The sequence below is a fragment of the Esox lucius genome, chromosome 11 (genome assembly GCF_011004845.1).
Source record: "Esox lucius isolate fEsoLuc1 chromosome 11, fEsoLuc1.pri, whole genome shotgun sequence".
NCBI classification, from domain to species: Eukaryota; Metazoa; Chordata; class Actinopteri; order Esociformes; family Esocidae; genus Esox; species Esox lucius.
Genome location: NC_047579.1, coordinates 50,256,392 through 50,283,193, shown reverse-complemented (window position 1 = coordinate 50,283,193; position 26,802 = coordinate 50,256,392). Strand labels below are relative to the sequence as shown.

Genomic DNA, 26,802 nt, shown 5'->3' with positions numbered 1-26,802 from the left:
TATTATGAGCTTGAGTCAGATTTGGAGTGGCCTTTAGTTCAGAAACACTGCCCGGAGGCTGTGCTTTTCGACTGACTGGATTTGTGATATATGTTGTTTTACGTTTTAGTGGACCCTAATAATGGAACTGCAGGAGGAGAAACCGAAGTATGGTAAGTTTTCATCTTGATTAGTTAAATAGGTTGCCATATCGCTTTATAGCTTTGCTACTGTCCGACCACTGTCTTGGGACAGCAAAACGAGTATGCGATTGAAGACAACTCACGGTAGGCTATATGAAGTTGAGGACCGAATTATGTTTTGGAAGACTGAAGCACTGACGTGAGATTTAAAAAAATGCATTGTTTAAAAACAATGTAGCATCCAAAGAATAGCTTGCATTTTCCCGGTGCGATGTCACGTGTAAACGTTTGTTGCTAAAATCCGTACTTTTTCACAAAGAAACAACCACATCATTTTATGTGACGTAGAACCTTCAGTCTGACTACACATCTGCCGTAGTTCTAATTAAATATAATCGGCTGCAAACAGACTAGTCTGGTTCATTTTTGTGTCACAAAAAAAGCATGGAGCACAGGGTGCAACATTTTATTGCTGTGTGTAATGGATGCATGTAACAATTGAAACTTACTCAGTTAAGCTAGCCTAACCAAATCAACTTTTAGAGAGTTTAGACAAATTGAAATGGACTCTCCTATTTTGAGCCATAATATGCATGCATAATTGGTCTGTGCCTTTTTTTTAGTCCAGCTACAGACAGATGTGTCTTGGACTAGTCTAGTATGTTGCTCCCACGCCCAGGTCTCCTCTCTGTACCCAACCGTGAGAATGATTATTTTTCTGTTGCTTTTAGGAACTGTAATAACAGTAAATACACAATTATCACAAATTCTCTTACAATATGATTCTCTGTTTTATTTTGGATTAGTTAATAAAAAATGCTTCAATATATTTGTCTCAGTCTGAATTTGGAGAAACAGCTGTGTGTATAGCATCAGCGATTGTCAAAAACGGGACATTCTTTGAATATGTAGAAGTCCTGGTATGTTAATGGATCCCAACAAATGTAAAGGAAAGGGTTTTCATTGAAACTATGTTTTGATAATACATAGGCTGTGTACTTTTGCTGCCTAAAAAGAGCAGTAAGCTAGTATTGACCATTCCCTTTCAGAATGAGAGAGGCTGAATACACAGTCGTAATTTGTACTTTAAATATGGACCACCTGAATGTGTTTTAATTGTGGCAGTTTTAATATCAGCCATAGCAGGATTATCTACCATTGCTGGATTTATAGCATTCAATTCTAGAACAGCAAAGCATGCTGAAAACCAGTTGAAGTAAAACAATGTTGAGGTTTTCTCAACTTGTTAGACATTTTCTACAGCACTTCTTGCACACTGTTGGATTTCATTTATTTTCCTCTCTCCAGCCATTTGAAGATTGTTTTCCATCTCTTTTCCACACACACCCTTTTTCCTGTCGGCCTGTCTGTCCCGTGATCACTAATTGTCTATCCCTGACTTTCTCCGCCTCCTCATCTCAAGACCTCATTCCGTCCATCAGTGCACTATGTACATACATTTTTCATCCCTCACAGTTGAGCAACAAACTGCGTTGTGTGAGTAGCCAGCAGTGACATATTAACAATACAGTTGGAGACGTTCTGTGGGAAAGCTGTGTTAATGATGTCTAGCGCCAAATTTGTAATATTCTTACCGTATCTTAATTTAATCAAGATCTTGTTGCAAAAACCTCTAAGCGTGGTTATTTCAGTTTGACTGGATTTGCCCTAACAAAACAACAGATTAACCCCGTACATTAATGTGGCCTGGGTTGGTCCTGTGGTTTAAACTGCGGCCTGTATTACAGATGAACTGCTGGGTTTAAATCAAGCCCACAGTCTTTCAGCAAGAAATATCCACCATATATACACTGCCTTGCAATAGGCTTCAGACCTCTATCGATCTAATTTTACTGAATTACAAATGGTACACTGACATGGAGCAATGGAAGAAGGTGGCCTGGTCTGATGAATCACATTTTCTTTGACATCATGTGGATGGCAGGGTGCGTGTGCGTTGCTTACACATAGCACCAGGATGCACTATGGGAAGAAGGCAAGCTGGCTGAGGCAGTGTGATGCTGGGAAATCTTGGGTCCTGCCATTCATGTGGATGTTACTTTGACACGTACCACCTACCTAAGCATTGTTGTAGACCATGCAAACCCTTTCTTGGCAACAGTATTCCCTGATGGCATTGCCCTCTTTCAGCAGGATAATGTGCCCTGCCACAAAGCAAAACATTTTCCAGAATGGTTTGAGGAACACAACATGTTCAAGGTGTTGACTTGGTCTTCAAATTCCCCAGGTCTCAATCCAATCGAGCATCTGTGGGATGTGCTGGACAGACCGGTCCGATCCATGGAGGCCCCACCTTGCAACTTACAGGACTTAAAGGATCTGCTGCTAACATCTTGGTGTCAGACACCACAGCACAACTTCAAGGGTCTAGTGGAGTCCATGCCTCAATGGGTCAGGGTTGTTTTGGCGTCAAAGGGGGACATACACAATATTAGGCAGGTGGTCATAATGTTATGGCTGATCGGTGTATGTTCCCTGCAACAGTATTCAACCCCATGTGCTGCAGAGGTTCCCAGTTTACACAGATGGAAGAGATTGCCCTGACAAGGACACAAATAACTTACCATTGGCCTCCTCGTGTGAGACATGAATGTTGAAGTTTTTCAGACTGGGAAACCGTAAGAAAGACCAAAAAGCATTCTAAATATGTTACTGATAAAGTAGAAATAGAAATACAGAAATTTGGAAAGGTCTGTTATAATATCCAAGTGTTTGAATGTCCTGGTAAACACAGATGAAACAATTAACAGGAAGTAGTAGCTGCATTACATCACACAGGTACTGCTAGGAAAAGGCTGTACCTCAAAATACAGTGCTTGATGTATGTTTTCAACTTAAGTAGGTTCTGCAGTTCTTCAGTCTTTGTGGAAATGTAATTATTGGCTACCAATGGGCAGAAAGGGACAGCCCTCACTTTTAGATTGTCATTTTTGGCATCTAATGACGAACAGTATGATCTCTCTCTCTCTCTCTCTCTCTCTCTCTCTCTCTCTCTCTCTCTCTCTCTCTCTCTCTCTCTCTCTCTCTCTCTCTCTCTCTCTCTCTCTCTCTCTCTCTCTCTCTCTCTCTCTCTCTCTCTCTCTCTCTCTCTCTCTCTCTCTCTCAGCATTGGTAACATATTTTACACTTTCCTATGTGATACTATTGCATATACAGATACAGTTCTAGTTTAGGGTTTTGTGGCACAGTAGTAATGCCTTAGAAATATTCTGGGATTCAGTCCCATTTCACATCTTGGAGTAATTTCAGACCAACGCCTCAATCACAGGAGCTGACAGGATGAGATACAGCCTACACTCCTCTGCAGTCTTAGATTATGTGTAATTACACGAGATATTTCGGACTGTGGTTTGAAACTTGATCCAGATGCTCTCTGATCTTTATTTTAAGCTCTGACAAGGTCTAGCTAAAAATCCTTTTGCATTGTGCCATTCCTTTCCCGTTAGGGCCCATTCCAGCTGTTTTCTGTTAGAACGGTTGTCGTGTTTCCGTTTGTGCATTATTGTTTTACTCAGCAACTGTTTTGAACAGATATGCCCCTAGGCAAGAAGAGCAGTTAGTTTAATACAGTGGGTAGAACAAGTATTTGATACACTGCCGATTTTGCAGGTCTTCCCACTTATAAAGCATGTAGAAGTCTGTAATTTTAATCATAGGTACTCTTCAACTGTGAGTGATGGAATCTAAAACAAAAATCCAGAAAATCACATTATATGATTTTGAAGCAATTAATTTTCATTTGACTGCATGACATAAGTATTTGATACATCAGAAAAGCAGATCTTAATATTTGGTACAGAATCCTTTGTTTGCAATAACAGATTCCTGTAGTTCCTGACCAGGTTTGCACACACTGCAGCAGGGTTTTTGGCCCACTCCCCCATACAGACCTTCTCCAGTTCAGGTTTCAGGGCTGTCGCTGGGCAATACAGACTTTCAGCTCCCTCCAAAGATTTTCTATTGGGTTCAGGTCTGGTGACTGGCTAGGCCACTCCAGGACCTTGAGATGCTTTTTACAGAGCCATTCCTTAGTTGCCCTGGCTGTGTGTTTCGGGTCGTTGTCATGCTGGAAGACCCAGCCACAACCCATCTTCAATGCTCTTACTGAGGGAAGGAGGTTGTTGGCCAAGATCTCGCAATACATGGCCCCATCCATCCTCCCCATCAATATGGTGCATTTGTCTTGTCCCCTTTGCAGAAAAGCATCCCCAAAGAATGATGTTTCCACCTCCATGCTTCACGGTTGGGATGATGTTCTTGGGGTTGTACTCATCCTTCTTCCTCCAAACACGGCGAGTGGAGTTTAGACCAAAAAGCTAAATTTTTGTCTCATCAGACCACATGACCTTCTCCCATTCCACCTCTAGATCATCCAGATGGTCATTGGCAAACTTCAGACGGGCTTGAACATGCGCTGGCTTGAGCAGGGGGACATTGCGTGCACTGCAGGATGTTAATCCAAGACGGCATAGTGTGTTACTAATGGTTTTCTTTGAGACTGTGGTCCCAGCTCTCTTCAGGTCATTGATCAGGTCCTGCCGTGTAGTTCTGGGCTGATCCCTCACCTTCCTCATGATCATTGATGCCCCACGAGGTGAGATCTTGCATGGAGCCCCAGACCGAGGGAGATTGACCGTCATCTTGAACTTCTTCCATTTTCTAATAATTGCTCCATTGCCTTCTCACCAAGCTGCTTGCCTATTGTCCTGTAGCCCATCCCAGCCTTGTGCAGGTCTACAGTTTTATCCCTGATGTCCTTACACAGCTCCCTGGTCTTGGCCATTGTGGAGAGGTTGGAGTCTGAGTGTGTGGACAGGTGTCTTTTATACAGGTAACGAGTTCAAACAGGTGCAGTTAATACAGATAATGAGTGGAGAACAGGAGGGCTTCTTAAAGAAAAACGAATACGTCTGTGAGAGCCGGAATTCTTACTGGTTGGTAGGTGATCAAATACTTATGTCATGCAATAAAATGCAAATTAATTATTTAAAAATCATACAATGTGATTTTCTGGATCTTTGTTTTAGATTACATCTCTCACATCTAAAGTGTACCTATGATACAAATTACAGACTTCTACATGCTTTGTAAGTAGGAAACACTGCCGATTTTGCAGGTTATCAATTACTTGTTCTCTCCACTGTATGTTGGCCAACAACTGATAAGGAAAATATAGTCAACCAGCCAAAAGACAGGACATTATACAGAAATGTAACATGATGAAAGTGAGTTTTCTAAAAATTAGTCAATATTAAAAGTCCATGGGTCCCCAATTCTAAAAAGATTCATTTAAGGGGTGGTTTTTGGACTCTGTCACATCCACCCCCGTGGCAGATCCTTTTGGACTCTGTCACATCCAACCCGTGGCAGATGCTTTTGGACACTGTCACATCCACCAGCGTGGCAGATCCTCCTGCTGTTCCGTTCCGGTGCTGGCGGTCGGAGTTGCCGGCCTTCTAGCTAGCACCGCCCTAGCCTTCATTATCCAATCCCGGACTGTCTTTGTGCAAACAGTGATCACAACTAGCTATCTTTTCTCCACCATTAGCTGTGTGTATATAGGTCCCTCTGTTCCCCGTGTCCTTGTGGGTTATTGTGTATGTTACGTTTGTGTGTGTATGCTGTGTGCTACACCTTGAGAGTATAGAGTTGCCTTACAATAGTATAGTTCTTGTTGTGCACCCTAGGTATGGGCTAGATTTACTTTGGGTGAAGTCCCAACTCGCTTTTGTTTCGAGTTTCCTTTGGGTTCCAATAAACACCCATATATCTTCTACCCATACTATTTAGTAAGCAGTGACTATTTAACCAAGCAGAAGACATCATCAGTGGTAAGTTAGGGTTATAAGGGCCATGTGGATTGAGGAGAAGAGGCAGAGGCCACATTCTTCAATAAAGTTTGTGGAGTAATATGTCTACCCTCACTGGGACATCAGGAAGTCCCATGTATTTGTGTGCTGTGCCCTTCCTCTTCCTGATTGGTAGGCATGGATTTTGGCCAATTGCCTCCCCTCCCTCTGCCTGCCTGGTCTGTCACTCCTGGATGTTTGGAAGGTGAAACCCCCAATAATCTTTGGAACTATGCAGTGTTTTGTTGATTATTTTGTAGCTGTGCTAGAGCAAAATGAAAGCAAATGAAAGCCATTTTCAGTTGGATTGAAATCCCAAGTTTTATTGGGGCAGTGAAGAACTTTCCACATTTTGTCCTGAAATAACTCCCTAGTTGCTGTGTCAGTATGTTTGGGATAATTTTCTTGTTGTATGGGTGACACATCATCCAATGACTTTGGAGGCATTTGCTTGGACATGCAGGCTATATGTTTCCGTACCGTTCAGAATTCATTCTTCTACTGATTACAGTAGTTACATAATCATTGAAGACTGCTGAGCCAATGAGACAGTTTCTGATTCCATATATCCTTTGTTGGGGGGGGGGGGTGGTATCTGAATGTCACTTAAATCTTGCTCGATTAATTTGTTTGATTTTAATCCTAAATGAATACTCTTGCTTTTGTCTGTCATTTTCTCTGATAAACCAACTGCCCCTTGTAGTGTTGGAATGAGCATTTGTCTCTATGTCTGTGCATCATTCTGGCGTCTATACATGGTCAAAAAGGCAAAACACAGGGGGTTTGCTACATTGGCATAAGTGCTTAGGTCAGATTACATGAAAATAGAGCTTTTTGGCCATGCACACCAGTAGTGTCAATAAAATAATGCATGAACAGAGAAGACCCCATTAACTGACTAAAATATGGTGGTGGATTTTTGATGTTATTTTGCTATTTGGCTTCCACTGGTTTTGTGGCTTATTTTAAGGTCAGCAGCATTTTGATTGTTACCCTGTACCAGGATATTTTGACTCACCATACCTGGCTGATTGCCAGGAGTCTGAAACACATCCTCGGGTGGGTCTCACTGAAAGTAATCAAAATCCACAATAAACTGGTCAATTAACCACACAGTCAAAACATTTCATTTGCAATGGCCATCACAGTATAAAAACTTAAATTATATTTTAAAACCTGTCATTTTATTTATAGAGGGCAGCCTACACGCGCACAGCAAAGGATCTCCAGGCCCTGGAAACATTCTGCATTGAGGAATGATCCCGTCCAAAGTGTCCTTCAGTCTCATTAAACATTTAAAGAAAAGACATATTGCCATTACAAGGGGAGGGTTCTCAAAGCTGCTACAACAGCAACAACATGCAATGTAACACTTCTTCACGTGTCAGTTCAGAGGCAGCGCGTGTGTGCGCGTGTGTGCGGGTGTCTACAGTGTACACTTTTTAACCCCTTGTTCCTTGCAGGCCCCAAGAGTTAGAGGGACCACAGTTTTTTAAAAGCCCTTATCTACAACAATTAACATATTATCTTACCCCTTGGTTTTCGATTGGAAACCCTTCATATCCGTATCAGTGTTCATGATATATCGGCCAACTCTTGTCCAGAGCAGGGTTGGAATTACATATTGACTCTTGGGGATACACTAAATAACTACGGACTGAACCAATATGGATATTTTTTATGTCAATGGGGGTGTCCGGGTTTGTTATGCCAAGCACTTTCAGGCAGTGCTGTAATTTGAATCCTGGTCCAGAGTGTGCAGTCATCTAGTGGTGTTTATTGTTTCACAGTCCCAAACAAAACACTCGTTTTTGTTCTCTTAAGATGTGCGCACACTTGTTGTAATGTACATATTTATCATGGCAGTCCCACAAACTACTGCATATATCAAGAAGTGGTTCTATGCAGTATTCTGTGTAAATGAAATGATGGGCCTGAAGCATAGTTACAATATACAGTAGGGTCCTTTGCAAAAGTATTCAGAACAGAAAGTTCATTATTGATTGTGTGAAAGGACCTGAGCACGGCCCTTCAAAACTAAGCAGGACGGTGAAAAAGAACGAGTCAAGAGTCAAATCACAGTTCTCTCTGGTTGTTTGTGTTCCTAGCAATCCTCAAACATTGAAAACTCCAAAGCAAACCGAGATGGCTCACAAAGGCAAACCAACCAACTTCATTTTTATTTAATAAAGCCTTTCGCTGCAGTAACAGCTTTTAGGCTTTTCGGGGTAATTATGTACCAGATTTCCACACAGTGTCACTTATTTTGGCTAGTACTTTTTGACATATTTGCTGCAGGTTGTTCAGGTTGGTTGGAAAAGGTTGCGTATTCTAAAAGGTCACGTATTAAAACAAAGTCAAATCACAGTTCTTATCATATGGATGACTGGTGCGCCATTTCTCCACACCCAGCCACAGCAGCTCTGTAGTTCATGCAAAGTTATTTTTGTCCTCTGTGTAACTTCTCACAAGCCTACTTCTTGTTTGGCGCTGAGTATGTTTACCGATAGCCATTTCTTGGCATTGCTTGTGGGCTGTGATGGTAGCTTCCACTTTGTGATTATTAATCTAACAGTGCTCACTGGGTTATACAAACACCTCAATGGTATTTTGCACTTTTAGCAATGATTTGACCTCAAACTTCTGTAGAATGCTCTTTGGCATTCATTTTACTTTTCACAGCCTGACCAATGGTCCTTCCAACAGCAATTTCTGACTTAAGCAATTAAGAAATGTGTGTATACAACCTATTAGAAGGGCTAGATCTGATTACAATGTACATTTACTATTGGATTGCAATGGAAATCTGGCCACATTTAGGAAAACCGTGAATGGCTACAACATATTGTGCTGGAATCTGGACCTATTGCTGAAAAAGGCAGTTGTTGATGCTTTTACAGTGCCTCTCAAAAGTAATCACCTCCCTTGGACTTATCCACTTTTTATGAGTCATGGGCTACTATGCACTCGTGCCCGATTCTGTTGCGATCTGTTCGACACTCACTGCTTCAGAACAACATTCTGAAACGCTTCTGTTCACGTGGCGGCAGGTGTCAAAACACTTTGTCAGGGGATATTGAACGAAACTGAACATGTGTCAAAGGAGTGTCTGACCCCTGATTGTCTCAGGTTTTGTTCACGCGGTGGCAATACCAAGGACAACGAGTTGTGTCAATTTGTTGCAAGAGAGAAATTTGTGAGATTACTGAGAGATTGTGAGAGTTAGCTGTGTGACAGTTGGTCAAAGTTAGCCTGGTTCGTAGTAACTCGTTTTAATGTGCTTGTTGCAAAGTGCAGGTTTCCGCAGTTCTCCAGTGCCTGAGTGCAGATGTTGATCGATGTGGACACAAGCTCTATTAAACCGCGGATTTGTCTGTATATGATGTCTTTGAGTATGTAGAAGGCATTTGACGTTTTCATCATGTCACGTGAATGCAGGCTGGTCTCAGAGGTTGTACGTAAACTATTTTATGGAAATCTGTGACCGCCAAATTTGTGACATATAGACTGCTCAAAAAAATTAAGGCAACACTTAAATCACACATCAGGTCTCTGTGAAGAAAATATATCAAGGATCAAAATCTTTACTGTACATTGTGTAATTTGTTGAGGACAAAATGATGTAACAACAGTCAATGGAAACCAAAATCACCAACCGAATTGAGGACTTGATTCAAACTCACACCGAAAATCTAAGTAAACAATTGAAATCACAGACTGTTCCAACTTGTGTGAATTTCATCACGGCAACTCATAATGTGACTCAGTAGTGTGTATGGCCTCTATGTGCCTTTATGCACTCCCGCCAACACCTGGGCATGCTCCTGATGAGACGGCGTAGGGTGTCTTGGGCAATCTCCTCCCAGACCTGGATCAGGGCATCAGTGAGCTCCTAAAAAGTCTGTGGCGCTACTTGATGGTGTCGGATTCTCCGATACATAACGGCATAATGGCATCAATGCCTTCATCATCCAGGAACTGCCTACACAGTCTGGCCACATGACGCCAGGCATTGTCCTGCACCTGGAGGAACCCAGGGCCCACTGCACCAGCATAAGGTCTGGCGATGGGTCTGAGGTTTTCATCTCGGCACCTAACAGCAGTCAGGGTACTGTTGGCTCGCACATGGAGGTCTGTGCGACCTTCCAAGGATATGCCTCCACAGACCATCACCGACCCAAAACATGTCCCACCAAACGTTTTTGATTTCCATGAGCTGGAAGCCGTAATCAAGATTGAATCAAAAGGCGTGAAATGTTTCTCTTTGTGTTATTAATCTAGAATATATGGTGTCACTTTTTGATTTAAATTCTGAAAAGAAAAAAAATCCACAATATTCTAATGTCAAAGCAAAAAACACAATGATGTCAAAGGAGTTGTCCATAGAGCACCGATACAGAATTATGTCAAGGCACAAATCTGGGGAACAGAAATTTGGAACCAAGACTCTTCCTAGAGCTAGCCATCTGGCCAAATTAAAAGAAGAGCTTTGGTCAGGCAGGTGACCAAGAACCAAATGGGCTCTCTAACAGAGTTTTAGTGTCCTGCAGAGATAGAACCTACCAGAAGCACAACCATCTCTGCAGCACTCCATCAATCAGACCTTCTAGTGTAGAGTGGCCAGACAGAAGCCACTCCTGAATAAAAGGCATATGATATGCCACCTTAAGGACTCTGAAAACATGAGGACAAAGATTTTGTGGTCCAAAATGAAGACTTAGCACATGCATTCAAATGGGATTCATCATAAGAACATAAGTGTGAACAATTCTGCGGTTTAAAAACGTCATGAATCTGACTTTTTTAGGATCTTTCTTAAGAATCCATTTAAGAATATTGGTGAATTAGGCCCATTGCTTTTTGTTTATTTGCCTACCAAAAATGGGTTAGGTTTGCAGATCTTCATTAATACACTCATATGTTCAGTCTAATCATCTTCACACCTGAGTCTCATCAGTCTCAAGTGGACACAGTTGAGAGTAAGGCAGAGGTCTCATACCGGTTCCACAGAGGGCCATGTGTCTGCAGGTTTTTGGGTTTTCCTTTAAATTGGTTCCCAGTTCAGATCTAAACAACCAAGTGGGGTAGAAATGAACCAATTAGTGATCTAATTAGTCAATTAAGTACAAGGTGAGAGTGAAAACCTGCAGACACTCGGCCCTCTGTGGAACTGGTTTGAGACCTCTGGAGTAAGGGGAGCTAGCATAGCTTTTAATTGTGCTACCTTAACACAGGGCTGCTCAATCCTTGTCCTGTAGATCAACCATCCGGGAAGTTTTCACTCCAGCTGTTGTGACTAACCTGACTTAGCCTTTCATCCAGCTCATTATTAGAATCAGGTGTGCAAAATTAGGGTTGGAGAGAACCTACAGGGTGGTAGCTCTCCAGGAACAGGATTGAGCAGCCCTGCCTTAACACAACCTTTTAATCACACTTGTATAGCTTGTTTTTCACAAAGGGGTGTGGGTGAAGGAATTGTCTCCACCCATTTTGCCTCAGTTTTGCTCCCACCGTATTCTGTAGGTGAGCAACTTATCTCTTTGTGGGAGAGAGCATGAAAAGGAGAGAGAGGAAGCCAGAACAAAGGCAGAGTAAGCGATAGACATACAGACAACAAGAGCTCTGTGGAGGGAAAAGGGAAAGAGCAAGAAATTAACAGGTGGTTCATGATTTGACTGTGGCAGCTGTTGAAGAAAAACTGTGAGGGGACTGAGGAACTGGGCTGTGCTCAGAGTGAATACAGGTCAAACAAGTTTCTCCCCAAGCTACCTGTCTCGCTCTCATATATTAAACCCACAACTACTAGGCAGGAAAAGGAAGCGCAAAACAGGTCTGCAGAAGAGAAGCTTTTGGGTTGTTTCAAAGTTTAATCTCTAAAAGGAATTTAAAGATGCCCAGAGAGGAGCCACCCTATTATGGAAAGAATGGTAAATTGTGATTACTCATATTTGTCTTTTTGTTTCTGTTGGGTGTTATGTGTCTTACTTTTTAACCATATGTTTACCTAAGCAGGGTGTTGGTTTGGATTTTTCTTATGTTTGTTCTTGCCGTGGGATAGTGCTTTATTGCTGGAATCTGACAAGGAATCTGTCAAGAGTTTTATAAGTTGGTATTATTTGTCCCTGGAGAAGTGACTCTGAAACTGGAGCTTTTGTAACAGCATGGAAACATTGATAATGCAGGTCTAACCCACACCCATTTTGTTTCCAAATGTGTTCTCCCTTTAATGAAGGGGTACTGTCCTGTCTGTAAAAGGGATGGACTGAGCATTTGACACTTTGTTTTTTATCAGAAAGAAAACCTCTGCCTTTGTTAATCATTCATATTTACAATACGTTAGCCGTTGGTTGTTTTCGGCACGTGCGCCAGCACTTTGCTTTGGCCTGTCCTTTGCAAGTTTCATCCATCATATCTATCAAGTGCACCTAAGGCAGATTATTCACATTCAACTATCCACAGACTCCATGTCTCTGTCCCTAAGTAGACATCTGAGGGCAGAGCCACTATAATGCCCACAGTCTGCATTAGCACACTGCCCACTGCTATGCATTATTAATGATGATGTTATGCTGAACATTAACAATGTTGGTGCCTTGAGCGCTGAATGCTATTTGTCTGAAAGCTGTTGGTATATGCAAGGAAAACTGCAATATACCACTAAGCGCTGTTCTTATGTACGATTCACTGATGAGTGCCTGGACACAGAGCTTAGTGGTGATGTTGGCAGTATATCACAAACCCCCAAGATGCCTTATTGCTCTTAAACCTATTACCAATGCAGTTACAGCAGTCTAAAGTGACGTGATGTAAACACTTTTGTAACGTTATGTGAGGTTGAGATTCTTTATGACTTTAGCTGCTCTTAAAGCACTGATTAGCATAAGCTATTCTTTGTCATTCAGATCTCACTGTAGTGGACGTTTTAATCACTCAGAAAACATGATTATCCAGAGCTTGGTAGTTAGCGCATTAATCTTGAGATGGCTATGTGGTACAACCCCCACAACACTGTAGTATACTACTCCGTGAAGACGACAAACTGCTAGAGTTTAGGGTTGCACGATATTGGAAATAACTGACATTGCGATGTTGTTTTTCTGTGATATATATTGCGATATGAAAAAATACAGGATGTATTCAGAAAGCGCTTTGGCTATCAACCTGACAGTCTGTATCCTTCATTCTTCCCCAGCCCCATCCTCTACAATTACAATTTATGAAACTTCTGAAAATTTATATTTCAGAACAAGTTGCTAGGTATTAATGTAACAGTAGTAAAATAGAAGGCGCAATTGGGCATAAATTACCAACTGCCAGATGCAGTCTGTGGCCAAAGCGCTGCAATCTGGTCCACTCAGGTGCAGCCTTCACCATGTTCGTGGCATTGTCTGTTGTAATACAGACTAGACTACTCTCATCTAGGCCCCAATCAGCTAAAGCTTCTCTCATCCCTGTTGCGATGTTCTCACTTGTATGATCCTCGGGGGAAATGCAGTTTGCAAACAGCGACTTTTCAGGTGGAAGTCCTCACTAATAAATTGTATGGTCAGACTTATGTAGGGCTCCGTTGTCCGGCTGGACCACAAGTCTGTTGTTGCTGTATAATCCACTTGTAACAGATCTGTTTCAACTTGTTCTTTAGGATGGCAACTTGAGAAATAGTTGCACGCTTGTCAAGCGACCAGATCATGTTTTTAAAACCCTCTTTGGTAACCGTGTTAATTGGTGCCATGTCTTTGGCGACATGAAATGTTATTGGATCTGTGATTTCTCTCTGCCGTTTGGAACCTTTCTCGTATGGTGTAAAACTGGCAAATGCATCCGAAATAGATTTTAGCTTTAGACAGCATTGAGATACAATCGTCATACAAAGATTTGTGGTGCCGCCTTCAATGATCGAACACATTGGTCGTGTTCGATCTCGTGTCTTGACAAATTACCTGTTTTTGGTCAACATCATCCTGTCTGTAGCCAAAATATTTCCATATAATTGACAATGCATTTCTTTTTGCAACCAAATTCTCTATTTCAGTCTTTTTTAGTAGAGCCTGCATGTCAACCACATGCAGCAACGAACTCCATGTTTAAAATAATAAACTGTTATGCAATAACCCATAAATGAGAGTAAATTACTTTATATCAGACCGATTATAATGCTGGTTTTCCATTTGAAAAAAATATATAGTGTAGACTGATATGTTTACCTTACTAAATTGCACGTTCTGCGATGTGACTATTGGGGATGCGTACATCGCAATGTCGATGCTGAAACGATATATCGTTATGCCTTACTAGAAGTATAATAATTGAAACATTTTTGACAGCATTAATTAATGAAAGGCAACTCTGCTGGGGATTATAGTTATTTTAGCAGGGCGTTTTGTCTCCAATATGCCACTTTTGATTGGGGAAAAATGCTTAGAAATAGAATAAACAGAACATGTATGTTTCATTCCCAATGAAGAACTTTTAAACTGCCCTGTGCAGAATAGTTCTTTACATTTTGCTGGAATATAATTTCACCCTGCAAAATTATATTACTATAAATTCTTAGAAACAGTGCACAATGTCCTTTTCCCTTACATATAGACACACCTGATCTGTTTAAACTGGATCTCAACCCTGGCCTTCAAGGGGGATAGAAGAAGATAACTGACTGGAGGTGATTCAGCACAAATTGCCCTCCTATTTATCAAGCTACAGAGATCTATGTTAAGGTTTCCTGTCTCTGCAAGCAGGGAGTGGATAATGTCATTATCAGAACCAACCAGCACATACTGGCAGTTCTAGATGCTGTGCCCAGACAGTCATGGACCTCTGGTGGCTGCCTTGGTGTTGTGGCTTTTTATATTGCAGAGGGGCTGCTTAGTCACTAGGGAGGAATTTTTGTTGCTAGGCGTGTCTGCCCTGAGGGAAAAGTCTTCTGCCAAACTGTAAAGGGAGCAGAATGTAGTGGTGTGGGTGAGCCACTCTGTTGGAATGTATACCCTCTCATGGCACTGTGTCAAGCAGCATCTGTGCATATTGGTTTGTTAAATATCTTCAGACAGCTTTAAAGTAACACCACAATGTGCATTGTTGCAACGCCGTGGTACATTTACCATATGAATTGTATTCTTACTGTCTCTTCTAAATATGCATTCTTTATCTAGGTGAACCAAGAAAGTATGACCCCTCTTTTAAAGGCCCCATCTATAACAGGTGAGAGAATTGTTAGTCTATCCTCCCTATGTAGCATTACGTTTTACATATTAGTTGTTTAGCAGACGTTCTTACCCAGAGTAACTTACAATCAGGGCATTCCTCTTAAGGTGTCTTGGAAAACATAATTATGATTGTCATCTGACCTTCTAATGATCGTAACAGAAGATGATAATTAGAAGGTTGGGGCCTGTAACATGTTTTTCTTTATTCTAGGGGCTGCACTGACATTATATGTTGCATCCTCTTCATTATATGCATATTGGGCTATGTTGCCGTGGGAATTCTTGGTAAGTAAATGTAGCCTGTGTGCACACCAGTGGCGTCGTTAGGCCTGGGCGTTCGGGGCTACAACCCCGGATCTCAAATTGACCACAGAAATGAAATGTATATAAATATCCCCTGATCTATTCATCTATAAATCAGATCGCTCATTATGACAATTTAGACGTGTAGGCCGCTAGCGTGTACATCGACAAAACCCTGTACTTTCTGTCCTGGGGGGGGCTAAGGCCCGAATGTATTGTGATCCTAGTGACGCCTCTGGTGCACAGACAAGCTTACTGAGGACTTCGATATGCTCTTAGGTCTGCCACTGAGTGCCAGTCGCCTACATTTTGTTTGCGTGTGTCAGTGTGTTAGAGATGTTTCTAGTGGCTGAGGATTCCTTTCCCCTTCCCTAGCCTGGTCTCAAGGAGATCCCAGAAAGGTGATATACCCGACCGACAGCAGAGGACAGTTCTGTGGCCAGACAGGCACTCCTCTGGAGTAAGTTCTGCCCTTATGATTCCTACACATTGAGATACAGACTGGTGACAGATTTAACTGACAAACCTGAATGAGTGGAGGGTATAACAAATGCAGATGAATCCATGCATGTGTACATCTGTGGCATGCAAATATAGATGTTGTGGTGACACATTTGTCAGAGGAAATGAGCTGTGGTTTTGAATTGAGCGTTCATTAGTGGGGCATGGGTGGCAGGAGCTTCAGTCACAAAGCCTGCTCAGCTGGCTGGTGTTTCACTAGGAACCGTAACTGAAGTTACATCTGCATTCAGATCTATGGGACAGACATCAGTAATCAGGGTCGGGAATTGTGGTTGAATGGGCACATTGAACGATCAGAAGAGCGCCTCTCACAGATTACTGAGAATATCAATGCTGGATGTTATTCAATCTGTCCGCTGAGAACCCCTCATTATGAAGGCTTTTGGTTTCATTTGTCACCCACCCGTATCTCAGACAGACCGCATTCACACGTGTCCGTCATTTCCCCCCAGGTTGTTAGATCAGTTATCTAACGCTGCTTCTTGGGTTCTCTACTCTTGGGTTCTCTGCTTGTTTTTATTTTAGGACGAAGCCTCTGCTGTTCTACTTCAATATCATGAAGTGTGCCAGTCCCATGGTGCTGCTGGAGTTCCAGTGCCCGACCACGCAGGTGACCTGCGCCTGTTTTTAGTTGATATGAACTAGGGCTGTCGCGATATGCCGGTATTGACGATAACCGTGATATTTAAACAAATATTGAAATCATGTTAATAATACACACGATAATATCGTATTCACTAGGCGAAACTGATGTTGTCTTTTTCCAAAAACTCCTCTCGGTTTATCCGTAGCTTATTCATGGACAAACGATGCATGTGCTTAAACTACAAGTCTGGACCTATAAACTAGCATTTGAATTAACGCCTTTTCCCAGTCTATTCACCAGGCAAAAAATGTTTTGTTCATCTGGTTGCCTTTCCACTATCCATTAAGTGTCATTTCTCTTTGTGTGCTTTTATTTTTTTATTTGTACATTTATGGTTACAAACTCTGTCCACCTCCATACACTTGTATTTTGAGTGTAATTAATTTGCCAAAATAGAGAAGGAAAAAATAAATAAAATGTGAAGATGAATTTGACTGACACAGTTTTTCTTCACATTTTCTGTAGATACCGCGATAATATCGTTACTGTGAATTATTTTGGCTGCGATAATCGTGTATTGAAAATCTGTCGTGCCAGCCCTAATATGAATTCAATGAATTGATGCATGGCCACACCCTTCTGTCATCTTGTCTCGTTACACCTCTTCTTTGAAATCAGATCTGTGTGGAGAAGTGCCCCGATAAGTTCATGACGCTCCTCAAAGCCCACACCAATAAAGAGGACTTCAAATATTATAAGAACTTCTGCAAGGATGGACTGAATGACCAAATGGTAAACAGAGTCCTTGGTGGTCCATGCAGTTTGAGCTTCTGACTCCTCTACAGCTTGGGCTCTTCATCCTGTAAATCATTTATCTTTGTTTGTTTGGTACACAAGATCAGTTTCACAATCTCTTAATATGTGTGTGTTTTAGAGTGCCCCAGACATTTTGATGTCTCGCCTGTGTCCTGCCATGCTGATACCGAGTAAACCCTGTAAGCACCTCTCGGCTCTTATACAACTTCACGCAGGTCTCTCTGTCCTGCCAATGGTACCGGTTCACCCAAAACCTCCATCTGACCAGCCCTTATTGGTCTGTTTCTTAAATTCCATATAATGTGAAAGGCTTGGTTTTAGATGCACTCTGTCCTGACTTGTCCTCTGCTCCCCCCTCCCCCCAGTCACCCGCAGGTGCTTCCCTGCCCTGGGCCTGAAAGGAGGGAAGATCACCGTGGGCAACGAGTCAACGTTCAACGATGGTCAGGGGAATATAAGAAATGCTGAAGACCTGGTGGCGGGTGTCAAGTGAGTCCGCAGACACACTATAAGCGCCGTGCTAATTTTAAGGACATCTATAGTCTGCTTTGCTATCTTTTTTTTTATTTTATTTTTTCTTTCTAGAAATGCCACCGTGGTCATTGAGGCTCGTCAAGTGGCCATGAAGATCTTTGAGGATTACACCCACTCCTGGTACTGGATCCTGCTGTAAGTCACCGTCTTGCCTTTTCACACTGTAGTGCGTTCCTATTGCTCATTTGCCATCCAATCGGCCAAATTCCAAAGCCTTTGACCAGTTTGGTAATGCAAGTCTGTGTTTGGGTCTGTGTTCAGAGGATTGGTGATTGCCTTGCTCATCAGTCTTCTCTTCATCGTCCTCCTGCGCTATCTGGCTGGGATCATGGTATGGGTCATGATCGTCATGGTGATTCTGGTCATTGGATATGGTGAGGACCAGTTAAACGGACCGCCTGTTTTGAGTTATTCCTTCGTCTTTAAATTAAACCTCTCTGTAAACATCAAAGCCATCTCCTGCGCCCTTTCCTCACCTCTCTAAGAGCTGTACTTGTCTGCTCTCTATTTCACCACAGGTATCTTCCACTGCTCCATGGAGTATGTGAGCCTGAAGTCAGAGCCTGGTTCCAATGTCACTCTAAAAGACCTGGGCTTCCAGACAGACTTCACTGTGTACCTACATATCAGGCAGACCTGGCTGGCCTTCAGTAAGTAAACCCAATAACCTCCTCTCAGGAGAAACACATCGGGACCAAGGCGTTAAAGCTATGCATATCACAGGTTTGAGTTTTGGCCACGTCACGTTCATAAACCCTGACATATGTGCAGTATAATGCAATGTAGGGTTAACTCATGCATACGCTGATTCTGAGGACCTCTCGGATTTCTGCCCGAATATGACTTGGTTTTCTTCCCCTTTCACTCAGTTATAATTCTGTCCATTGTGGAGTTAATCATTATTCTGCTGCTCATCTTCCTGAGGAATAGGCTGCTCGTTGCCATCGCCCTCATCAAGGAGGCCAGCAGGTCAGATGAGATCTCTGGCCTTTTTTTTTTAGTTGTTGATTAGAGTGGATGAGAAACGGATCAATGAAAGCTAGTTCATTGTGGTTTAAATACAGTAGGTGGTGTGCAAAAATGTCCTAAGCTGATGTTCTGTTTACAGGGCCATTGGCTATGTGATGTCAGCCCTGTTTTACCCTTTGTTCACCTTTGCCCTCCTGGCCATGGTCATAGCCTACTGGGCTGTTACTGCTGTGTATCCTTTCTTTGGTGGGGGTTTATTAGACTTGACTAACCCATCATGATCTGCTGATGATATTCATGGGGTTTGTATTTCTCTGGGTCATTGTGTAGTCCTTGACAGCTTCTGACCGCTAGGTTCCTTTCCACCTCCAATCAGCCCATTTATAAGGTCTTCAACGAGACGGCTTGTGAATACTCCAGGAATACCTGCGCGCCTGCTGTGAGTTCTGTTCATTCATCTGGATCATTATGAGCTCTCATTAACATCTCATTTAGTTTACCTTCGACTGTTGATCCTTCCCTCTGTCTTCTCCAGAACTACAGCACCTCCATTATGAAATCTCAGTGTCCAGATTCTCAGTGTTTGTTCGCCTTTTACGGTGGCGAGACGGCCTACCACAAGTACCTGATCGGCCTGCAGTTCTACAACGTCTTCCTGTTCTTTTGGTGTGCTAACTTTGTGACGGCGCTGGGTCAGATGACGCTGGCCGGGGCCTTTGCCTCTTACTACTGGGCCTTTGTCAAGCCAGGCGACATGCCTGCCTTCCCCATATTTGCATCCTTGGGCAGATCACTCAGGTGTGTGTAAATTCCTCCTGCTGGCCAGCTTGTGTTTTCGGGGTCTGTACGTGATGGTATGTTGCATAAACTGTAAACCTTAATGACAAGGGTGTGACGTCTCTTTCCCCCCCTACTAAGGTATCATACAGGATCCCTGGCTTTTGGCTCTCTCATCCTTTCCATTGTCCAGATTATCAGGGTTCTTCTGGAGTACATTGACCACAAACTCCAAGGTAAGCCATAGATCCTGTGCGGTAACAAGAAGTACTTCAATGTGGTATGATCCAGTTCTTTGCTTTACTTGTAGGAATAGCGTTCATCTTTGGACTGTTGTGATGGTATTGTTGCCTAATCCATTATGATGCCTAATAATTGGAAGTTACATTTTGGTTGGACCTTGGGAGAAATGTTTTTGTTAATGTGGTAATGTGAAGTTGCCCTAGCGTGGGCACCGATACATTACCTTTGACCTCTACCTGTGAAAAGTTCAAGTTGCTGTCATATTTTCTGGATCAAAAACCCATTGTTGAAGCATGTTTGGTCAGGCAGTGGAAGTGAAGGAAAATTTAAGACCAAAGAGATGTGCTAGATGTTAGAGATGTGCTAGTACAAATGCTTGGATTAGGAAAAGGCTATAAAATACATTTTTGGATACATAACCCAGTCAGCCATTTTGGATCCGTAATCAGGAAGTATAAGCTGAATCACACCACCCAGGCACTGCCAAGAAGGGGCTGTCCCTCAACTTGGTGCTCAAACAAGGAGCGTGGTCACCAAAGCCATCAATCACTTTGAAGGAGGGGAGGTACAGAGTTCAGTGGCTGGGAGTAATGATGCACCATTCCTTACGACGGTCAGCTTAACAATGGCCAGTATGATACGGTAGGGCAGCAAGAAAACAACCTGTCACTCAAAAAGTGTCTGGAAGCACATTGAGTTTGCCATTAAAGCTTGACTGACCCACTGGTTTCAGATGAATCCAAGCTTTTTGTCCAAAACTCAAAGCATCATGTGTGATGTAAACCATATAAATCACACAAAGGTGATTTCTACAATGCCCCAGTCACTGTTGCGTTCTCAGTCTCACTGAGAATCTCCATTACTCCAACCAACCTGAGCCACCTGGAGCAAGTCTGCCAATCTAATGAAATGTTTATGTACCATGTAAGTGAGTGAATTGTAATAGTGAATTGGTCAGCGGGCTGACTGTGTTTGCAAGGCATGCTTCATATGTTTTTGTATAGTGTTGGCTTTGGTTTTGCACAGCTGTTTTGTTACTGTCTCCTGAAGGAACCCAGAATAAAATCACCAAGTTCCTGCTGTGTTGTCTGAAGTGCTGCTTCTGGTGCGTTGAGAAATTCATCAAGTTCCTTAACCGAAATGCCTACATAATGGTATGTGTGCCCTAATAGTTTGTATACAACTGCTGTGGTGAATGTCAGTCATTTAAATGCGTGTCATATTGAACTTTTTAAGGCTAACATGTTGATTTGTGTGATTATGAACTTGTCTGCTGCCTCTAGGTGGCGATATATGGCAAGAACTTCTGCACATCTGCCAGAGATGCCTTCTTCCTTCTCATGAGGAATATGATCAGGTGACATTGCCGTGTCCGAGATATCGATGTGGGTGTTGAGCTGATTAACGGTCCGTTGAGATTTAATGCTGTCTGACCATGCAGGGTAGCCGTCCTGGACAAGGTGACGGATTTCCTGTTGTTCCTGGGCAAACTTCTCATTGTGGGGATTGTGGGTAAGTGAGGCCTTTTCTGCTGGAAACAATTGATAGATGCGGTGTATGACCATGGAATTTGCAAGTCCTGGGACTATATTTACCTGCACCAAATAAACCAACATTTTCTCCATATTTTTGCCAAGCAGCGTTTTTTTTGGAATGGGTGTGGGTGCATATTTATCGTTGACTATGACCGGTATCCCATGGCCAAGTGCTGTTTGTGGACGCAGGTCTTAGCTGTGGAATGTTTGCCATGTACCATTTATCCCCGAGGGGCCTTTTTTTGCTGTAGTTGTGGACCAAGTGATTTTTGCCATACGAAGGGTGTTCTCTAATATACACTCTGCATTAAGAATCTGACCACCCGGTTTATAATGAACCATAACACGTAATGACTAGGCCTGGTCTTGCAATGATTGTATTAAGTTTGTCTTACTGTTGATGACCGGTTCTGTTTTTGGTCGTGTTCCTCCTTGTTTCCCAGGGATCTTTGCGTTCTTCTTTTTCTCTGGGAAGGTGAAAGCCTTTGAGAACACAGCCCCCACCCTCAACTACTACTGGGTCCCCATACTGGTAAGGAGCCTAGCCGTTCTCAGGCTGGGATTGGTTATGTATGCTCCTCTACTACATGGTCTAGAGCTGAGTGTAACCCTCCGTGACTAATGGTTTCCATGTGTGTGTGGTCTCTCCTCAGACAGTGATGGTTTGTTCTTACCTGATTGCGCACGGCTTCTTCAGCGTGTACGCCATGTGTGTGGACACACTCTTCCTCTGCTTCTGTGAGTAACACCAACGTCCATGCGTTTTCAGCCACCTAAACATGGTACCATGATGTGTAACACTTGAGGTTCCAACTCCCTTTTTTAAATGTCTCAACTTGAAGTCAAGTTGTCCCAGGGTGTCCAACGTTCAAGAAACGGTGCCCTCGTTTCCCTTTCTTTAACTCTTAATGCTTTGTTTGGGCTGTCACTAATTGAGTATTGCACGGAGGTATCTTGATATTTTTCCTAATTATTTATTGTTAAACTGTTTGACCTAACCCTGCTATATTTGACTAGTGTTTACATGCTTGTTCTAAAATGCAAATGGGTGCTTTTGCTGGGAATTTGACTTTCTCTTCCTCTCCCTCTGCCCTGTCCTCCATTCTCAATACCTCTTTTTTTTTTTTTTTTTCCTCCATTTCCCTTACTAATGACTAATACCCTTGACTTTTTTATTCTCCTGTTTTCTAATAACCACCCCTCCACAAAAAAAAAAAACGTCCCATGACCCCGTTAATCCACACACAAACACAAACAGGCGAGGACCTGGAACGAAACGACGGCTCCGCGGCTAGGCCATATTACATGTCGGCTTCGCTTCATGACGTTCTGTTTGAGAACAAGGCTGTGGGGGAGACGGAGTCAAACAAGTCGTTACAGCATCAGCCAGAAGACCAAGAGATCCAGATGAAACGCCAGCAGTTTCCGAGGCAGGAGAAAGATGAGGACGTTTAGGGGTTAGAGTAGAAGCGAAGAGGCCGTTGACCAGTCTCCCCTACCCCGCAGATCAATGTTGTAGAAATAATAATGCATTGGACCAATAATGTTCATTGGTTCGGGGCCTGAATATGGACAGCTGTGTCAACTGCTTGACCCATTTCCCTACCTGCTCCTAAAGAAACATTTAGTGTTTCTTATTGTGATATTGTGCTCTTAATGACTGGCGTATGTAAATAATGGTTTTGTTGACTTGGAAAAAGACAACTAGATATGAACGTTTACAAGCAATGCTAGGGATTTCAATTATGCTTTTTATGAATGTGAATGTTGAGTTTCTCCTCGAAGGAAAACTGAATTATGGAGGCTTTCTCTGTTGGCCGTCTTCACTGTGTTCCTATTGTACCACTGCCACTGGCCATAGGAAACTTGAAGCCAATAATGTGCCTACTATACTGTCTGTTTTGTCATGTGCATATAACTGTCTACCGATATAGTTTACAGTTGAACCACTCCACCATATGGTGCTCTTCAGTGTAACCATAGTCAGTATTACAACTAGCAATGCACACTTGATTTAGAATTTCCAATGAACTAAAGCCATATTATTCTAATTATATGGACACTATATACCCAGAAGTATGTGGACATCCCTACCAATTAATGAGTTGCCAATTGCTCGCAGGTGCATAAGATCCAGCACATAGCCATGAAATCTCCATAGACAAACACTGGCGGTACAACGGGTAGGATTGAAGAGCTTAGTGATATTAAATGTGGTACTGTCATAGGATGCCACCTTTGCCACAAGCCAACTGGAAGTCCTGTAATTGTGAGGTGGAAGCGTCTAGGAACCAGGACAGCCCAGCCACGAAGTGGTAGACCACGCAAACTCAGAGAAGGGTCACCAAGTACTGAGACACGTAGTGCGTAAAAATCGCTTAGCTTTTGCATCGAACACCACTTAGTGCCAAACTACCTCTTGAAGCAACATCCGCATGAGAACTGTGCTTCGTGAGCTTCACTGAATGGGTTTCCATGGCCATGCAGCTGTACGCAACCCCTCACATCAACATGCCTAATGCCAAGCGTAGGCTGGAGTGGTGTAAATGTTGGACCGTTCGGTGCTTCGTACTTTGTTGGTTCACCCCCCCCCCCAAACGGTTGCCACAGTTTGGGGAAGACCCATTCCTGTTCCAGCATGACTGTGGCCCTGTGCTCAAAGTGGGGTCCATAAAGACATGGTTTGACAAGGTTGGTGTGGGGGAACTCAAGTGGCCAGCACGGAGCCCTGCCCTCCTTTGGGATGATTTGGAGTGGTGATTGCCAAGCCAGGCCTTCTCATCCAACATCAGTGCCTGACCCCACAAATGCTTTTAATTTTTTTTGGCTGAATGGACACTCCAGAGACACTCCTAAATATTGGAAAGCCTTCCCAGAAGAGTTGAGGCTGTTAGAACTGCAAAGGGAAGGCCAACTCCATATTCCTGCCCATGGTCTTGGACGGGATGTCAGAAGAACCTCATATAGGTGTGATGTTTGGGTGTCCACATACCTTTGGTCATATGGTGTGTATATATTAATAGCCATGGCTATAACGATCTCCTCACGCACAGAAGCGTATTTCTTAGTGTAACTTCTGAGTGATGTTTTTCCTTCTGTAAAGCGGTGCAGTCAAACACCACCTTGCCTTGAAATGTCTCAGCAAGATCTGTTAGTTGCCCTTCTGGAAGACAGACTCCTGGACTGTATGGGCATAGACTCTCCATTTCTTGTGCTGTATGTCGGTAGTAAATCTGCTCTTGATTAAATCTACCTGTTTCTTTAATGTTCATCTTTCTCTCATTTTCTATCTGCATTATATTGGTGTTGATGGGAAACAAACTAAGGTAACTTTTCTGCCAATTTGGGTTAGACTTAGGCAGATATTTACAGACATCAGATTTTTAAAATTATTTTGTTGTTTTGCAATTTGCATCTGTCCCTGCTTTTAAATTTAACACTAACAGTGTTTACATTTTTACTATTATAAATGAGTTCATATTTTGTCTCATGACATCTTCACAGTGGAGGACCTGGAGAGGAATGATGGCAGTGCAGAGAGACCATATCTAATGTCTGAGAGCCTCCTCAAAGTCCTGAAGAAGAAGAACAAGTCTGAACCTGACAAGTAGAGCTTTCTCTGGTGGTTTGGATGAGAGGATCAGGGCTAAGCTGTGGTGTATACAGGTGTGTAACTGTGTAAATATATGTATGCCTTAATGACAGGGTTGGCCAGGGGCAACATGCTGTCACTCATTTAGTGCCTATGTGACAATCCGTCCAAGAAGTCACTGCAGATTTCTGTCTAAATCCCTAATTAATTTTGAATGCTGAATGCCAGCCCGTTTCTTACATGCCTGGCATGTTCTTTTTTTCAATATTAATTTAGGTATTTGGTTTGGACTTTGATCAGTTTTAATATTTATTTAGATGTACTCCCATTTTGATGACCTCATCTCATTTTTTTAAAAAGTTCTTATTAACTGTTTTTAGGATAATATGTAAACAATCGAGTTATGAACAACCTGTTATTTTATGGTGTGTTACATGAAGGACAGAACAATCTATTTGGTTACTTTTAATTTTTACAGTTTTATTTTAAGATATGCAAATATATGAACATACAAGTATAACTTGATCACTACTTTTTTTAAATTGTTTTTTGTCATTACCAAAGCCATCAACAGATCATTGTGCAATGCCCAGTTTCAACCTGCTGTTTATCAACACTTAAGAAATATCTGTGCTAGCTCTGTTATATTTGGCAGGGAATGAGTGATTTAAATTACTCTATGTTGTGAGCCATAGAACCTGAAAGTGGCATAGTGTGTTTGTGTACATTGTTTTGTTTTAAGTGCATGTGGACTTCTAAAATAAAAATAATTTTATATGTTCGGTGTGTGATCAAACCAGTCTTAACTTGATCAGCGGTCAACGATGGACCCTCCGTTCTCTCTAACTGCCAACTACACTGAACCATTATTTGAATTCAATATGAAACGTCTACAGTGAGCAAGTAGCTCAAACTTTGGCTAAATACGCATGGGAGTCATGGCATCTCAATCCAAGTGCCTTCCAGTCCCAAGGCTGATGCTACATCAGGAGTTGCTAATAGAACTTATTCATCCTTCTAGGACGCATTCTTAATGCATCCCTCGTCCTTCATACTAGCCTGAATGGCCTGTCTTGGTGTTTTCCGCCTAAATAAACCTCCTGTGTTTTTGGAACATATTAGTGATTCCTCCAGCTAGCCTGCTCATCTTTGTGGAATCGATTCTTCAACTGTGCCTACGTACTGGATCAGGTGAGTTCAACTGGTGTCCTGGGACACATTGTCAAAACCTCCTCAGTCTTCTCCGTTCGCTCAGTTCCTGAACTAACCTAAAGGGGTAGCTTGACCTAAAATCATATTTGGGTGAAATTCCCCTTGAGAGATTTATATAACTGGTAGTGAGTAGGAGATTAATCATCATTACTTGTCTTTACCCCATATGTTCAGGATTTATTTTCCTGTGTGTGTAATTCAAAAACCTGTCCACACCTCCATAATTCTAAACTTCATGGAAGAAATTTGCCTATTAACACATATATGGCTCCCATGTATTTTTGTTTGCCACAGATGCTGTGGTCAGGGAGATTTAGTACCAGGGAATTCCAGCGGGGTACTTTGGCAGTAAGAAAAAATATAATACAAAACACCACTATCGTAACTAATTAATAAACATAGGGCTGGTTTTGCAGACACAGATTAAACCTAGTCTAGGACAAAAAAAAAACAAGCTCAATGGAGATAATTTTGTTCTAGACTAGGCATAATCCGTGTCACCGAAACCAGCCCTT

General features: G+C 42.4%; 1 protein-coding gene across 3 annotated transcripts; it reads left to right on the top strand.

Moving 5' to 3' along the window:
- On the top strand, positions 1–25,856 carry LOC105013444 (choline transporter-like protein 2). 3 transcript variants are annotated; one of them, XM_010874984.5, is made up of 22 exons: positions 1–152; positions 15,145–15,193; positions 15,410–15,483; positions 15,877–15,961; positions 16,549–16,633; positions 17,288–17,401; positions 17,544–17,604; positions 17,791–17,914; positions 18,011–18,094; positions 18,221–18,333; positions 18,478–18,609; positions 18,829–18,928; positions 19,068–19,160; positions 19,283–19,367; positions 19,464–19,726; positions 19,847–19,941; positions 20,999–21,102; positions 21,232–21,305; positions 21,390–21,460; positions 21,927–22,015; positions 22,137–22,221; positions 24,988–25,094. In XM_010874984.5, the coding sequence occupies exons 1-22, from the start codon at positions 122–124 to the stop codon at positions 25,092–25,094; spliced, it is 2,118 nt and encodes a 705-aa protein (XP_010873286.1). In that variant the 5' UTR covers positions 1–121. The 3 variants fall into 3 exon arrangements, with proteins under 3 accessions (XP_010873286.1, XP_028979517.1, XP_010873284.1); XM_029123684.2 differs by lacking the exons at positions 1–152; positions 24,988–25,094 and adding exons at positions 11,340–11,919; positions 22,742–24,965; XM_010874982.5 differs by lacking the exon at positions 1–152 and adding an exon at positions 11,342–11,919 and having other exon boundaries at positions 24,988–25,856.
- The last annotated feature ends 946 nt before the right edge of the window (positions 25,857–26,802 follow it).

What these genes read in the sequence shown, in the direction of transcription:
- LOC105013444 (XM_029123684.2), top strand. Translation starts at nt 11,883, where the DNA reads ATGCCCAGAGAGGAGCCACCCTATTATGGAAAGAATG. An exon ending in CAGACAGGCACTCCTCTGGA is followed by an intron (nt 15,962 to 16,548) that starts GTAAGTTCTGCC and finishes TTTTTATTTTAG; the next exon opens with GACGAAGCCTCTGCTGTTCT. An exon ending in TCTCATTGTGGGGATTGTGG is followed by an intron (nt 21,461 to 21,926) that starts GTAAGTGAGGCC and finishes CTTGTTTCCCAG; the next exon opens with GGATCTTTGCGTTCTTCTTT.